The following is a 13,787-nucleotide window of genomic DNA, read 5'->3' on the forward strand; positions in this document are numbered from 1 at the left end:
TCACTGCGTGTACTGTTTTGCCACGGTAAGCTCTGCACACTTTTGCAAAGTGATTCCATTTACCACATTTAGTACACTGTTTGCCTTTAGCTGGGCAATTTCCTTGTTCGCCATGCACTTTGTATCCACAATATCCACTTGTTTTGGGGCGTTTTGAGTCTGTGTCGCTCTGTTTCTGAGTTATGTCTCTCTACGTCTAAAACGCGCTCTCTGTGCACCGGAGGTGTGCTTTGATGTCTGCCTGACTGAGTGCACTGCTTGTTCACGTGATGCCGCGCGAAATGTTTTTTTCATCTGAGCCTGTGCTATGTCGATAGCTTTGTCCAGCATTAGCTCAGAACCAACATTCAAAAGTTTCTCTCACTCGCGGTGAGTGTATTCCAAATACAATACGGTCCCTGACCATCTCATCCTTGTTTGCATAATCACAGTCTTTCACAAGCAGACGCAGCTCAATCACAAACTGTTCAAAAGACTCGCTAGCTCCCTGTACTTTCTCATGGAATTTGTACCTAGCGAAAATCGTATTGGTCTTCGGCACAACATATGCTTCAAAACAAACGTAGTATGTTTTCAGTACCTTTGATTCAGCCTCGGTAAGTGTCCATGTGTTGTAAATATCTCTCCCTTTTTCACCGATCCAGAGGAGCAGGTAGCTGCACTTTCCCTCTTCCCTTCAGAGAACCTGTGAACATTAGCTCCACATGCTGTTTTGTACTTACGCCATGCATCGGGTAAGTTTGTAGACTCCCAGTCCATTCGAGGTGAAGGAACTCCAGAAAAATCCATCTTTTAAGACCTTTTACTCTGACACCATGTCTTGTTTTGCACGCTTTGTACAAAATAATAAAATGCAGTACTACAGGATATTTCTTAACGTAGCTCTTTATTAGCTAACTATAACTTCCATGTTCACTTATCTCCAACCATGATCAACTGACCATGACCTAACCATCTGGGTGGTCTTAACCAATCATAGCACAGTATGATACTGCGGTAAAATGCATCCAATTATAATTCAGTATGTTGACACATGAATATTACAGTAGGCTAGTCTGATAACCCACTAATTGCTAGCTATCTCCGATGGTGGCACTCGGTGTGATGGCCGGATACCGTTTCCGAAACAAGAAGTTAGAAAAGATAGCTTGGTGTAGTTAGTAAAAACCTTTCTTGTCGAAGTAAAACCACAAAAGCTAGCTAGCGTGGTGGCTAGCTTGCTAACGACTAGTCACTGTTTCGATACAGCTAACTTGGTCGTGCATGAGTTAGCCGTGTCACAGCTGTACCCGTTCCTCCCTCAAATAATGTATCTAACTATGGTGAAGGGAAAGTAAAATTGTCACCACCGCACAGTCCGAGAACAGCGCCCAGCGAGCGAGTTGTAAGCTCACTTCTCTGGACAGTTTAGCTAGTTCTGGAAAATGTCTCATGTTGAGATAAGCTTTCTGATGAGAAGAAAGTTATGAATGACCCAGAGATGCTGCGTTTGACCTTTTTATAGGGTAGGAGGACACCCTTTCCCGAAGCACACGACTCGACATAGTGTAATAAAGGCTTTTGACAAACATGCTGGGTGCATATCCCATAAGTGAAATGCCGAAAAGAATACTTGAAAGAGAACTCCTGCATAGCATGCTGCCCCCTGTCATTTCCAATTATTTGGTATATTCCAGAACTAGCACATCTGGTGTAAATTCAGCAGGATTCAACGATCAGATAAATGTGCTATGTAGAACAAATATGCCTCTCTGACATGTAGAATAAGAAATCACCTCGGCTCTATGCATTTCTATCTGCAACGTTTGGCTACTGAACTTGGTCTGGATTCTCTAATGAATGGCTCAGTTTGAATACTTGCCCAATTAAAACCAGGAGTGCTCGTTTTATCTATGACATAGGCTACATCAAATAAGGGCAACTTTCTCAGAATCTACCTGACATAATGTGTAACATTTACCAGTGACAAATTTGCTGAAAGGTAGCCTAATTTTCACTTTCTCTGTACTCCAATTGGGATATAGGCGCGACAAGGAAGAAACCTGGCGTCTATTCTCTACACACTGACAGATTTTGATCTAAGCTACTTGCTGGTTGAAATATCCACTCCGGTATTTCTGTGTATCTCCTCAGTACAAAGGGCGGGTGTGTACAGTCGAAACGGAAAAGTTTTTAGACGCGCAAAGAAAAAGAAGACCGCTGCAGTTAGCAGAAATGATTGCATCTAGTTTCAGGGATTGTCAGGTAAAATAACCAATGACCAAAGCCGCGTGTTATGTATTGGATTGCATATTATTATTGTTTAAATTCAATAGGCTATGATATCGGGAAAGTAGAAAATAGGCTACATCCCACAGGTTGTTTCCTTCCATTAAGCTACTGCGCTGTTGATTGGCAATGCCACATTTCAGATAGAGGTTAACTGTTGTTTTATTTACAATGGATACATTACATTTTACGTTATTGTCCTGTCTTTGTCGATAACATCAATGTGCATGACGGCAAGCTGCATAGGCTACTGTAACTTTTGTAGGCTACATATTTATCGCGATAAACGATTTTCTATTGCAGTAGCCTAGGCAGTGAATGTGTCTGTCGGCAATAAAAATGTTTAGAATTTCATGAACTGATTAAGTCAGATAGACTTTGGCCGAGGGACACAATTTTCCTCCACACACTAAAATCCCGCTTGATAACAAAAGTCTCCAAAGGCAAACAGTTTAGTTTCCTCTCAAGGGACATAAGGTTAGTGTGATAACCGCTTTCTATTTCCTTAGGCTTGGAGGGCAGAGGGTCTACCATTATCCACATCCAGCAATGAGGCCTGCAAAATGTATGATGCTATACTCACACAGGTAGTCATTTTATTAGCTCTGTCTACACACAAACACACACACATTTGTTTTACTGTCTTTGTGGGGACCAAACAATTGATTCCCATTAAAAATCCTATTTTCCCTTAACCTTTATCCCTAACCCTAATTGTAGCCCAGTGGCGGTTGGTGCCATTTAAGATTAGGGAGGAATAGCCTTATGTCTATTACAGCATATTGGATGACTCATTCATATTCCATTCACCCAGCTCAATGTAACAATCGATAGGTTTATGCTACTACATGATACTTGCATTTGCCCTATACCCATCATGAGGTAGCTACAACCTAGCCTACAAATGAACGTTTATAAAGTAGAGGTTGAGACAAATTGGAGTAATCAAGGTGACAGACAGTGACACATTCAGTACCACCTGCATCTAGCTGGTCTGGGGTGTAATCATTAGTCCAAACAGTTCAAGTAAAACGATAGTTTCTATTGGACAAATTCAGGCAGGTCCATCCCCGTTTTGTTCAGTTTGCTTCAGTTTAATAAACGTTTTGCAACAGTCAGTGGAATGAAAACACCCCTGATCATCTGCACACACAGATTACATTTCGTAGCAGCTGCATTCAGCGTCATCACTTTGCTTCTTGTATAATTCCTTCTTGCATTTACACTCTCTCCTATCACCTTTTCCCTTCACTTGTCAACTTCAATGCACAAAACAACAGCTGTCTGTGACCAGGTGAAAAACCTCTCCAAGCCCAACCTTCATACCATAACTGCTAACGCTAACCACTACGCAGCCTATATTGTTCTCACCGTATTAGCTAACGTCATAGTCAACATAGCTACTAGAACTAACACGTTAGTACACATGGATTGGATTGTGGATTTACTATCATGCAGTACAGCAAACAGTTTAGCAATTACGCCGGCGGGCCTCGTGGCAATAAATTAATAAAATAGAACGTTTACCTTGACTTAGAAAAGATGCGGTGTTGGATAGCCTTAGCCAGCAAGCTAACATAAATAGCATTCCTCTCTGTTTGAGTCAAGTTGTTGAGTTGGCTAAATTAGCTGCATTAGATAGCTACTGTAAGAAGGTGAAAGGTAAGATAAAATACAATGAAATATAGCTAGCTCTCTCTCACTCATCGCTGCTGCTTCTCAATTTAAGAAATTAATTTAACTGTTCAATTATTGTCTTTCTCTCTTTGAGTCAACTACTCACCACACGTTATGCACTTCAGTGCTAGATAGCTGTAGCTCATGTGTTCAGAACTAGATTCATTCTCTAAATCCTTTGATTGGTGGAACATGTCAGTTCATGCTGCAAGAGCTCTGATAGGTTGGAGGACGTCCTCCAGAAGTTGTCATAATTACTCTGTAAGTCTATGGAAGGGGGTGAGAACCATGATCCTCCTAGGTTTTGTATTGAAGTCAATGGACCTCGAGGAGGATGGAAAATAGCTGTCCTCTGGCTACACCATGGTGCTACCTTAGAGGGTTCTGTTGAGGCTGCTGTAGACTTTCATTGCAACTGTTTTAATCAGTTATTTGGTGACCTGAATATAATTACACTGAACAAAAATATAAACGCAACATGCAACAATTTCAACGATTTTACTGAGTTGCAGTTCATGTAAGGAAATCAGTCAATTTAAATTCATTAGGCCCTAATCTATGGATTTCACATGACTGGGAATACAGATATGCATCTGTTGGTCGCAGATACCTTAAAAAATAGGTTTGGGCGTGGATCAGAAAACCAGTCAGTATCTGGTGTTGCCACCATTTTCCTCATGCAGCATGACACATCTCCTTCGCATAGAGTGGAATGTTGTCCCACTCCTCTTCAATAGCTGTGCGAACGAAGTTGCTGGATATTGGCAGGAACTGGAACATACTGTCGTACATGTCGATCCAGAGCATCCCAATGCAGTCCATGGAAGAACTGGGACATTTTTAGCTTCCAAGAATTCTGTACAGATCCTTGTGACATGGGGCTGTGCATTATCATGCTGAAACATGAGGTGATGGCGGCGGATGAATGGCACAACAATGGGCCTCAGGATCTCGTCACTGTATCTCTGTGAATTCAAAATGCAATTGTGTTCATTGTCTGTAGCTTATGCCTGCCCATACCATAACCCCACTGCCAGCATGTGGCTCTCTGTTCACAACGTTGACATCAGCAAACTGCTCGCCCACACAACGCCATACACGCTGTCTGCCACCTGCTCGGTACAGTTGACACCGGGCTTCATCCATGAAGAGCACACTTCTGCAGTGTGCCAGGGGCCATCGAAGGTGAGCATTTTCCCACTGAAGTTGTCTACAATGCCAAACTGCAGTCAGGTCAAGACACTGGTGAGAACGACGAGCACGCAGATGAGCTTCCCTGAGACGGTTTTTGACAGTTTGCACAGAAATTCTTCGGTTGTGCAAACCCACAGTTTCATCAGATGTCGGGGGGGCTGGTCTCCGATGATCCCGCAGGTGAAGAAGCCGGATGTGGAGGTTTTGGGCTGGCGTGGTCACACGTGGACTGCGGTTGTGAGTCCAGTTGGATATACTGCCAAATTCTCTAAGATGATGTTTGAGGTGGCTTATGGTAGAGAAATTAACATTAAATGATCTGGCAACAGCTCTGGTGGACATTCCTGCACTCAGCTTACTAATTTCACGCTCTCTCAAAACATGAGACATCTGTGGCATTGTGTTGTGTGACAACTGCACATTTTAGAATGACCTTTTATTGTCCCAAGCACAAGTTGCACCTGTGTAATGATAATGCTGTTTCATTAGCTTAGTGGTTAGAGCTTTAGGCCAGTAACCGAAAGGTTGCTAGATCGAAAACCCGAGCTGACAAGGTAAAAATCTGTTGTTCTGCCCCTGAACAAGGCAGTTAACCCACTGTTCCTAGGCCGTCATTGTAAATAAGAATTTGTTCTTAACTGACTTGCCTAGTTAAATAAAATTACAATTATATGCCACACCTGTCAGGTGGATGGATATATTGGCAAAAGAGAAAGGCTCACTAAATGGGTGTAAACAAATGTATGCACAAAATCTTAGAGAAATTTGCTTATTTTTTATTTTTTGGCATTTGAAACCTGTAATGTAAATGATGTAAATGTAAACCTTTCTGGGGACTTTTATTTAGCTTATGAAACATTGGACCAACACTTTACATGTTGCGTTTACATTTTTGTTAAGTATAGTTTTATCAACAAAAATAGCCTTTCGTGAACTAACACTCACAATTTACTGACTTTGCTGATAGCTACTTTATTGAAGAAAAATGTACTTGCTGTGATGTGTGGTTGTCCCACCTAGCTATCTTAAATGCACCAACTGTAAGTCGATCTGGATAAGACCGTCTGGTAAATTACTAAAATGTAAAATTTTTATAATTGCTGACATAAACCTAACAACTTACCGGAGAAAGACAAATATGTTCCTTTTTATGATCTGAACACATTCTGTTAAATTTTTTGGGGTTTGTGTGTTATCTTAAATCCCAGTATGTAACCTGGCGCAATGATGAGACCCTTGGAGGAGTCGAGGGATGCATCTCTGCACTCAAATCAGCTGACCCTGACTTTGGTATGTAAGAACATAGTGAGACTTCTGGTAATCAATTTTTCCTCATAAAAAGATAGCATTATATGGGTGTTAAACCCTTAGTAGGCCTGCACAGAATCCTATTCAGCGCATAAAGATACATTATTAACAAGCATTTGAAAGAGGTTACTGGAGCATTGTTAAGGCTATAGCAATGACACTCAGTAGGCTACATTCAGGACTTCAGTCTAAATACAGTACAACATTGTAACGTTGACGATTAAGCTAACATTGATGTGTAGTACAGTGCTGTGAGCGTCCCAGTCTGAAATCAACCCTAGCCTTACGTCAGGACACTTCTCATAGATCTGAACGGAGCGGATGGGTGTAACCAATCTGGTGGAAATTCTACCTACCTTTCAGATGACGAGTTGGAGCCATGGCCATATTATTTTACATCCATACAATTCTTTCAGATCATTGAGAAGTGTCTAGGATTGGAGCTATGAGGTTGAATTACAACTATCCGCTGTTAACTCTGAGGGTCTACATTTATCACCACTACTACTGCTTATGAGAGAATAGTGAATGAGTATCTATGGGTTGACTTGGCCTTCAGACTAATAAAAAGTGTCTCTGTGCCCTGTAGTGATGGGTCATGTGATCAGCACGGGGCTGGAGCTGGTGGGGACAGGGAGTTCGGTTCTTCTGAATGAGCGCCTGGCCAGCGCGGTGAAGAGGACCGTAGAGCTCGGCCAGATCCAGCAGGACATTACCACCAGGGAGAGGCTGCACGTCAGGGCCATGGAGCACTTCTCCAAGGGGTGAGAACCAGGGAACCACTGGAGATCTGAGAGCGATCTGGGTCCGTAGCCACAAAACATTTCAGAAAAAGTCCTAGGAATCCTGTTAACCTATTTTAAAACGATAACAAACTCCCAGCTAAGGGTAGATTTTAGGATGATGGTAGTACACTGCCCAGACAAACTGAGCCAGGAGTAAAATCAACTCATAAAAGTTTCTCAGCTGGTCATCCCGACAGTTTGTTACCGCAAAGGAAAGCTGGTGATGACACTCTTTGACTTTGCTGAAAAATGATGGGGAATATCCAATCGCAGTACGGCATCACCATCTGTGAACTCTATAGATAACGCTCTTCAGACAACCACGGTGAAAGTGACTGTACATCAAATGTTGCAATGGTAAAAAGTTTGATCTAATTGACACCTGGCACGATCACTTTGCCGACCCTTAATTATCGCCTAATATGTTGTCCTGCATAACCAATTCTGATGGTTGTTAAAAGCAGAATTTGGACAATATTACCGTTATGTCAACACACTTGTCACTCCTGTTTAACATCTCCAAATCAGTTTGGTACAGTAGGGGTGTATTTATTAAAGAACCCGTTTACCATTTTAAGAACTAAACGGAACGAAGCCGGGAGGGCCCTACCTGAGTTTGTCCAATAGAAACTCTGGTTTGCATTTTCCATTTGGATTGACCGGTTTCTGTTGCAAGACGTTTTGCAACAGAATCAGCCTAATGATTACACTTGCCAATAATGTTGCATACAACGTTAACATAAGCACTAGATGCCTTCAATTGCCCAACTTATAGGCATACCCAATGTAGACATATTTTTTAACAATGTGATGTTGTGCTCCAAAAGGATAACTTCAAATAACATGTAATTAAATAGAAAAAAAGCAAAACATGTTTATTAGCTTAGTGGTTATAAGTATTCAGGTATGTGTAATAGGCCTCGTGAAATCATTGTCAGAAGTGCAAGAGGTACAGCACCAGTCAAAAATTTGGACACCTACTCATTGAAGGGTTTTTCTTTACATTCTACATTGTAAAATAATAGTGGAGATATCAAAACTATGAAATAACACATGGAATCATGAAGTAACCAAAAAAGTGTTAAACAAAAAAGATATTTTAGATTCTTCAAAGTAGCCACCCTTTGACTTGATGACAGCTTTGCACACTCTTGGCATTCTCTCAACCAGCTTCATGAGGTAGTTACCTGGAATGCATTTCAATTAACAAGAGTGCCTTGTTAATTTGGGGAATGTCTTTTCTTAATGCATTTGAGCCAATCAGTTGTGTTGTGACAAGGTAGGGGTGGTATACAGAAGATAGCCCTATTTGGTAAAAGACCAAGTCCATATTATGATAAGAACCGCTCAAATAAGCAAAGAGAAATGATAGTCCGTTATTACTTTAGGACGTGGTCAGTCAATGCAGAACATTTCAGTAACTTTAAGTTTCTTCAAGTACAGTCGCAAAAACCATCAAGCGCTATGATGAAACTGGCTCTCATGAGGACCGTTACAGGAAAGGAAGACCCAGAGTTACATCTGCTGCAGAGGTTAAGTTCATTAGAGTTACCAGCCTCAGAAATTTCAGGCCAAATAAATGCTTCACGGAGTTCAAGTAACCAACAGATCTCAACATCATTTGTTCAGAGGTGACTACATGAATCAGGCCTTTATGTTCGAATTGCTGCAAAGAAATCACTACTAAAGGACACCAAAAATAAGAAGAGACTTGCTTGTACCAAGAAACACGACCAATGGACATTAGACCGGTGGAAATCTGTCCTTTGGTCTGATGAGTCCAAATTTGAGATTTTTGGTTCCAACCACTGTCTTTGTGAGACACAGAGTAAGTGAACGGATGATCTCTGCATGTGTGGTTCCCACCGTGAAGCATGGAGTGATGGTGTGGGGATGCTTTGCTGGTGACACCGTGAGGGATTTTATTTAGAATTCAAGGCACACTTTACCGGCATGGCTACCGCAGCAATACGTCATCCCATATGGTTTGCGCTTAGTTGGACTATCATTTCATTTTCAACAGGAAAATGATTCAACACACCTCCAGGCGTGTTGCATCAGATGACCTGACCTCAACCCAATTGAGATGGTTTGGGATGAGTTGGACAACTGCAGGAAAAGCAGTCAACAAGTGCTCAGCATATGGGGGAACTCCTTCAACACTATTGGAAAAGCATTCCAGTTGAAGCTGGTTGAGAGAATGCCTAGCATTTGCAAAGCTGTCAAGGCAAAGGGTGGCTACTTTGAAGAATCTAAAATATTAAATATATTTTGATTTAACACTTTTTTTTTGGTTACTACATGATTCCAAATGTGTTATATAATTCGTTTTGATTTCTTCACTATTATTCCACAATGTATAAAAGAAAACCCCTTGGAGTAGGTGTGTCCAAACTTTTGACTGGTACTGTAGGTCTAAGTTAATTATGGATTGATCATATAGAAGTATCAAAACCATTATTTTAAGAACTCCAAAGCATTTGGATGTGGTGCAGGAACCACTGACTCGCTGCATTTTTCTTTTATCAAGACACCTGCTAGTAACACTTAACTGGTTAGGATAGCTTACGTGGTCTCCTAAATATCTGACTAGGTGTGACGCTTATGAGGAAAGAGGCTTCATGCATAGATTTTTACCCGTAAGAGTAAAATGTCTCTATCCTCCCATCTTCTACTCTGAGACGCTTAGTGGATAAGGGCCCTGATTTACTTTATTGCTCCCAGGTGACAATAGAACTGTAATAGCACTGATATTCAGGTCCAAATCTTGGACAGCAGAAGAGATTCCACAAGCGAAAACAAAACCGCATCTGTTCGGCTCATCTTGTGTAATAGCATTGGAACCGGGTCAAAGGAATACCCTGGAGAATTGAGGTCACCCAACAAAACAGACCATTCACACACCAGTATCTTTGTTTTTACCAGGGGACTCAGCCTTATGACTTGGGCACATGCTTCTAAAAACAGTTCCTTCCTCAAAAAGTCTACAAACACATCTAAGCAATAGAGAAATAATATGAATCTCAGAGAGCACAGTTATGTAGCACAACTCCGCTCTAAAACCAAGGTAACATCTCTCATTTGATCTGATGTTGATTTGCTTTCATTGCGTTCCTTCGGTTTTAATGTGACTTGAGACAATGGAGAATAACTAATGGCTGTCCCCTGTAGGAGTTTCCCTAAGGCGTGTGATGTTTGGGAGGAGATCCTGGTGGAACACCCTACTGACCTGCTCGCCCTGAAGTTTGCCCACGACGGCTTCTTCTACCTGGGGGCCCAGACCCAGATGAGAGACTCTGTGGCCCGGGTGCTGCCTCACTGGAAGCCCCACATGCCTCTCTATAGGTAGGTGCTGCCTCATTGGAAGCCCCCCCCAGGTAGTCATTACACAATTGCACATGGGTCTTTTTTGTACTCTGAGGATATGCTGTTGTTTGATTGTGCCAAGGGGGTCTTATCTGATTGTCGGGGCATTGTGATAGGTTCATGGCATTTACACTAAGCAAAAATATAAATGCAACTTGTACAGTGTTGGTTTCATGAGCTGATATAAAATATCCCAGAAATGTTGCATATGCACAAAAAGCTTATTTCTCAGATTTTTGTGCACCAATTTGTTTCCATCCATGTTAGTGAGCATTTCTCATTTGCCAAGATGTGCCATGCCTGTCAGGTGGATGGATTATCAAAAAGCTGATTTAAACACCTTGTGCTGGTGACAATAAAAGGCCAGTCAAAAATGTGCAGTTTTGTCAAGTTTTGGGGGACTGTGTAATTGGCATGCTGACTGCAGGAATGCTCACCAGAGCTGTTGCCAGAGAATTTCATGTAAATCTTTCTACCATAAGCTGCCTCCAACGTCGTATTAGAGAATTTGGCAGTATGCCCAACCGTCCTCACAACCACAGACCATGTGTAACCACGCCATCCCAGGACTTCCACATTCTGCTTCTTCACCTGCGGGATCATCTGAGATCAGCCAACGGGACAGCTGATGAAACTGTGGGTTTGCACAACCAAAGAATTTCTGCACAAACTGTCAGACACCGTCTCAGGGAAACTCATCTGCGTGCTCGTCATCCTCACCAGGGTCTTGACCTGACTGCAGTTTAGCATCATAACTGACTTCAGTGGGCAAATGCTCACCTTTGATGGCCACTGGCATGCTGGAGAAGTGTGCTCTTCATGGATGAATCCCGGTTTCAACTGTACCGGGCAGATGGCAGACAGTGTGGGCGAGGGGTTTGCTGATGTGAACAGAGTGCCCCATGGTGGCGGTGGGGTTATTGTATTGGCAGGCATAAGCTTCGGACAACGAACACCATAGCGTTTTTAATGCTGGCTATTTGAATTCACAGAGATACCATGATGAGATTCTGAGGCCCATTGTCGTGCCGTTCATCCGCTGACATGTTTCAGCACGATAATGCACGGCCCCATGACGCAAGAATTTGTACATTATTCCTGGAAGCTGAAAATGGTGGTTCTTTCATAGCCTGCATACTCACCAGACATGTCACCCATTGAGCAAGTGTGGGATGCTCTGGATCGACATGTTCCGTTTTCCATTACAATGTCCTGCAAATTTGCACAGTCATTGAAGGGAGTGGGACAACATTCCACAGGCCACAATCAACAGCAAACACAATCACAATCAACATCAACTCTATGCGAAGGAGATGTCGTGTAGCTTTTTTTTTTTTTTAGGTATCTGTCCAACAGCTGCGTCTCTGTATTCCCAGTCATGTGAAATCCATAGATTAGGGCTTAATGAATTTATTTCAATTTACTGATTTCCTTATATGAACTGTAACTCAGTAAAATCGTTGAAATTGTTGCGTTTTATATTTTTCAGAGTACTTTACCATTCTTCTGTCAACTTGAGACTCAAGGTTTCAGTCATATCATTGGTAGTACTGTATTTTTCATATTATGTGAACTCTTGAGGGTCATTCTAGTTAAATAACTCGTAGTATTTTGTCAGAGGCTCCGTCTCAGCTAGACAGTAATTGCCTCTGTATATTAGTGTTTACTGTGATCAACAATCACCACTGGCAGTCAGACCATGAGTCCCAACAGTCGATATCAAATCGAATGATCCCATCTTTTTTTCTTTTTTTATAAAACAAATTGATGGCTATTTATTATAAGGCGTTATAATTCATCCTTAAATGCACTACACAAATAATGACCTAGCTAGCTTGCCTCGGGTCTGCTATTGCTGTAGCACTGCTTTCATACTTGTACTTTCTTTGCTTTTGCCTGCAGCTACCTAAAAGGCTTATATTCCTTTGGACTTCTGGAGACTCATTTTTATGACCAGGCTGAGAAAATAGCTAAAGAGGTAAGATGTTTCTGGCGGTGTCAATTTGCCATGGAAATGACTTGTAGCTGTAAATCATTAATTCTGTCATCATGCAACGGTGACCTCCGCTGGTTAAATTGTCCAACCTTGATGGCAATCAAACCACATTCAGAAGATGTCTATTACTGTGCAGAGGTTTCCGTTGCATTGGCAATCAACTAGACTGACCAATGTGAGGTAGTTCAATCTACAATCTTCTCCTCTAACCCCCAGGGCCTGGCTCTAACCCCGGAGGATGCCTGGTGTGTCCACTCTGTAGCTCACGTCCACGAGATGAAGGCTGAGGTGGAAAAGGGCCTCAAGTTCATGGAGAGCACAGAGAAAGACTGGGTGGTGGGTTTTCATCACGAGTCCATCTGCTGCATGTTGTCATTCAACACCTCAATATGGCCTGGTACCAGATCTGTTTGCTGTCTTGCCAGCTTCTTTTTTATTTATTTTTAACCTTTTTTATTTAACTAGGCAAGTCAAATTCATTATTTACCATAACTGCCCTTTTCAGGGGCAGAACGACAGATTTTTACCTTGTCAGCTCGGGGATTCGATCCAGCAACCTTTCGGTTACTAACCACTAGGCTACCTGCCGCCCCAACAGTCATTGCATATAGCTCTGGCACCAGGCTAGGCTTCAACTATCTGTGTAAATCCGTAATTAATTTGGACGTTTTCATTTGCAGGGATGTGACATGCTAGCCTGTCATAACTACTGGCATTGGGCCCTATACTTCATCGAAAAGGTACAGATTGTAATGAGATACTCCAGTCAAGTGCACTGTTATCAGACAGTAGGGCTGTTGGGATACAATTTATATTTGTTGTACCTTTCTGTGGGTTCTTTGAAGTGTGAAGTTGATTACAGTAGGACATGTTTGTATTAGTGTGCATTATCTGTGTAATTAACTTTTAGACTCGTACTTGTTTTTCAATTTTAATTTGTTTGTATTTTCTCCCCCGCAGGGACAGTATGATGCAGCTCTGAACATATTTGACAGCCAGGTTAGTGCTCTCAATAAGTTCTCATCAAGACTAATTTGGCCTCGCAGACGGTGTACCAGAGGCCTTCCAAGAATCCTACTGTAGCAGCACTTACTGTATGGGAGCAGAGTAAAAGCAATATGGTGTGGTTACGTTGTGCTGCAGACTGGGGTCAATGTGTGTCATTCAGGTCTAAATTCAAAAATAGAAGTTCA

General features: G+C 41.9%; 1 protein-coding gene across 5 annotated transcripts in view; it reads left to right on the forward strand.

Annotated features, from left to right (window-relative positions):
• Positions 1 to 13,787, forward strand: part of ttc38 (tetratricopeptide repeat domain 38) — a 22,649-nt gene continuing 8,862 nt past the window's right edge. Inside the window, exons 1-10 of one of the 5 annotated variants that reach the window (XM_029696825.1) lie at positions 1 to 25; positions 645 to 734; positions 2,778 to 2,855; positions 6,348 to 6,429; positions 7,037 to 7,211; positions 10,404 to 10,577; positions 12,501 to 12,576; positions 12,811 to 12,930; positions 13,275 to 13,334; positions 13,555 to 13,593. In XM_029696825.1, the coding sequence (XP_029552685.1) occupies positions 705 to 734; positions 2,778 to 2,855; positions 6,348 to 6,429; positions 7,037 to 7,211; positions 10,404 to 10,577; positions 12,501 to 12,576; positions 12,811 to 12,930; positions 13,275 to 13,334; positions 13,555 to 13,593 (834 nt within the window). In that variant the 5' untranslated portion in view covers positions 1 to 25; positions 645 to 704. Of the gene's footprint in view, positions 26 to 550; positions 566 to 586; positions 735 to 946; positions 2,245 to 2,777; positions 2,856 to 6,347; positions 6,430 to 7,036; positions 7,212 to 10,403; positions 10,578 to 12,500; positions 12,577 to 12,810; positions 12,931 to 13,274; positions 13,335 to 13,554; positions 13,594 to 13,787 lie in introns of those variants that run through there. The other 4 variants (XM_029696826.1, XM_029696824.1, XM_029696823.1 and 1 more) reach the window with 4 other exon arrangements.

The sequence above is a fragment of the Salmo trutta genome, chromosome 17 (assembly GCF_901001165.1).
Source record: "Salmo trutta chromosome 17, fSalTru1.1, whole genome shotgun sequence".
In the NCBI taxonomy this organism is placed as follows: Eukaryota; Metazoa; Chordata; class Actinopteri; order Salmoniformes; family Salmonidae; genus Salmo; species Salmo trutta.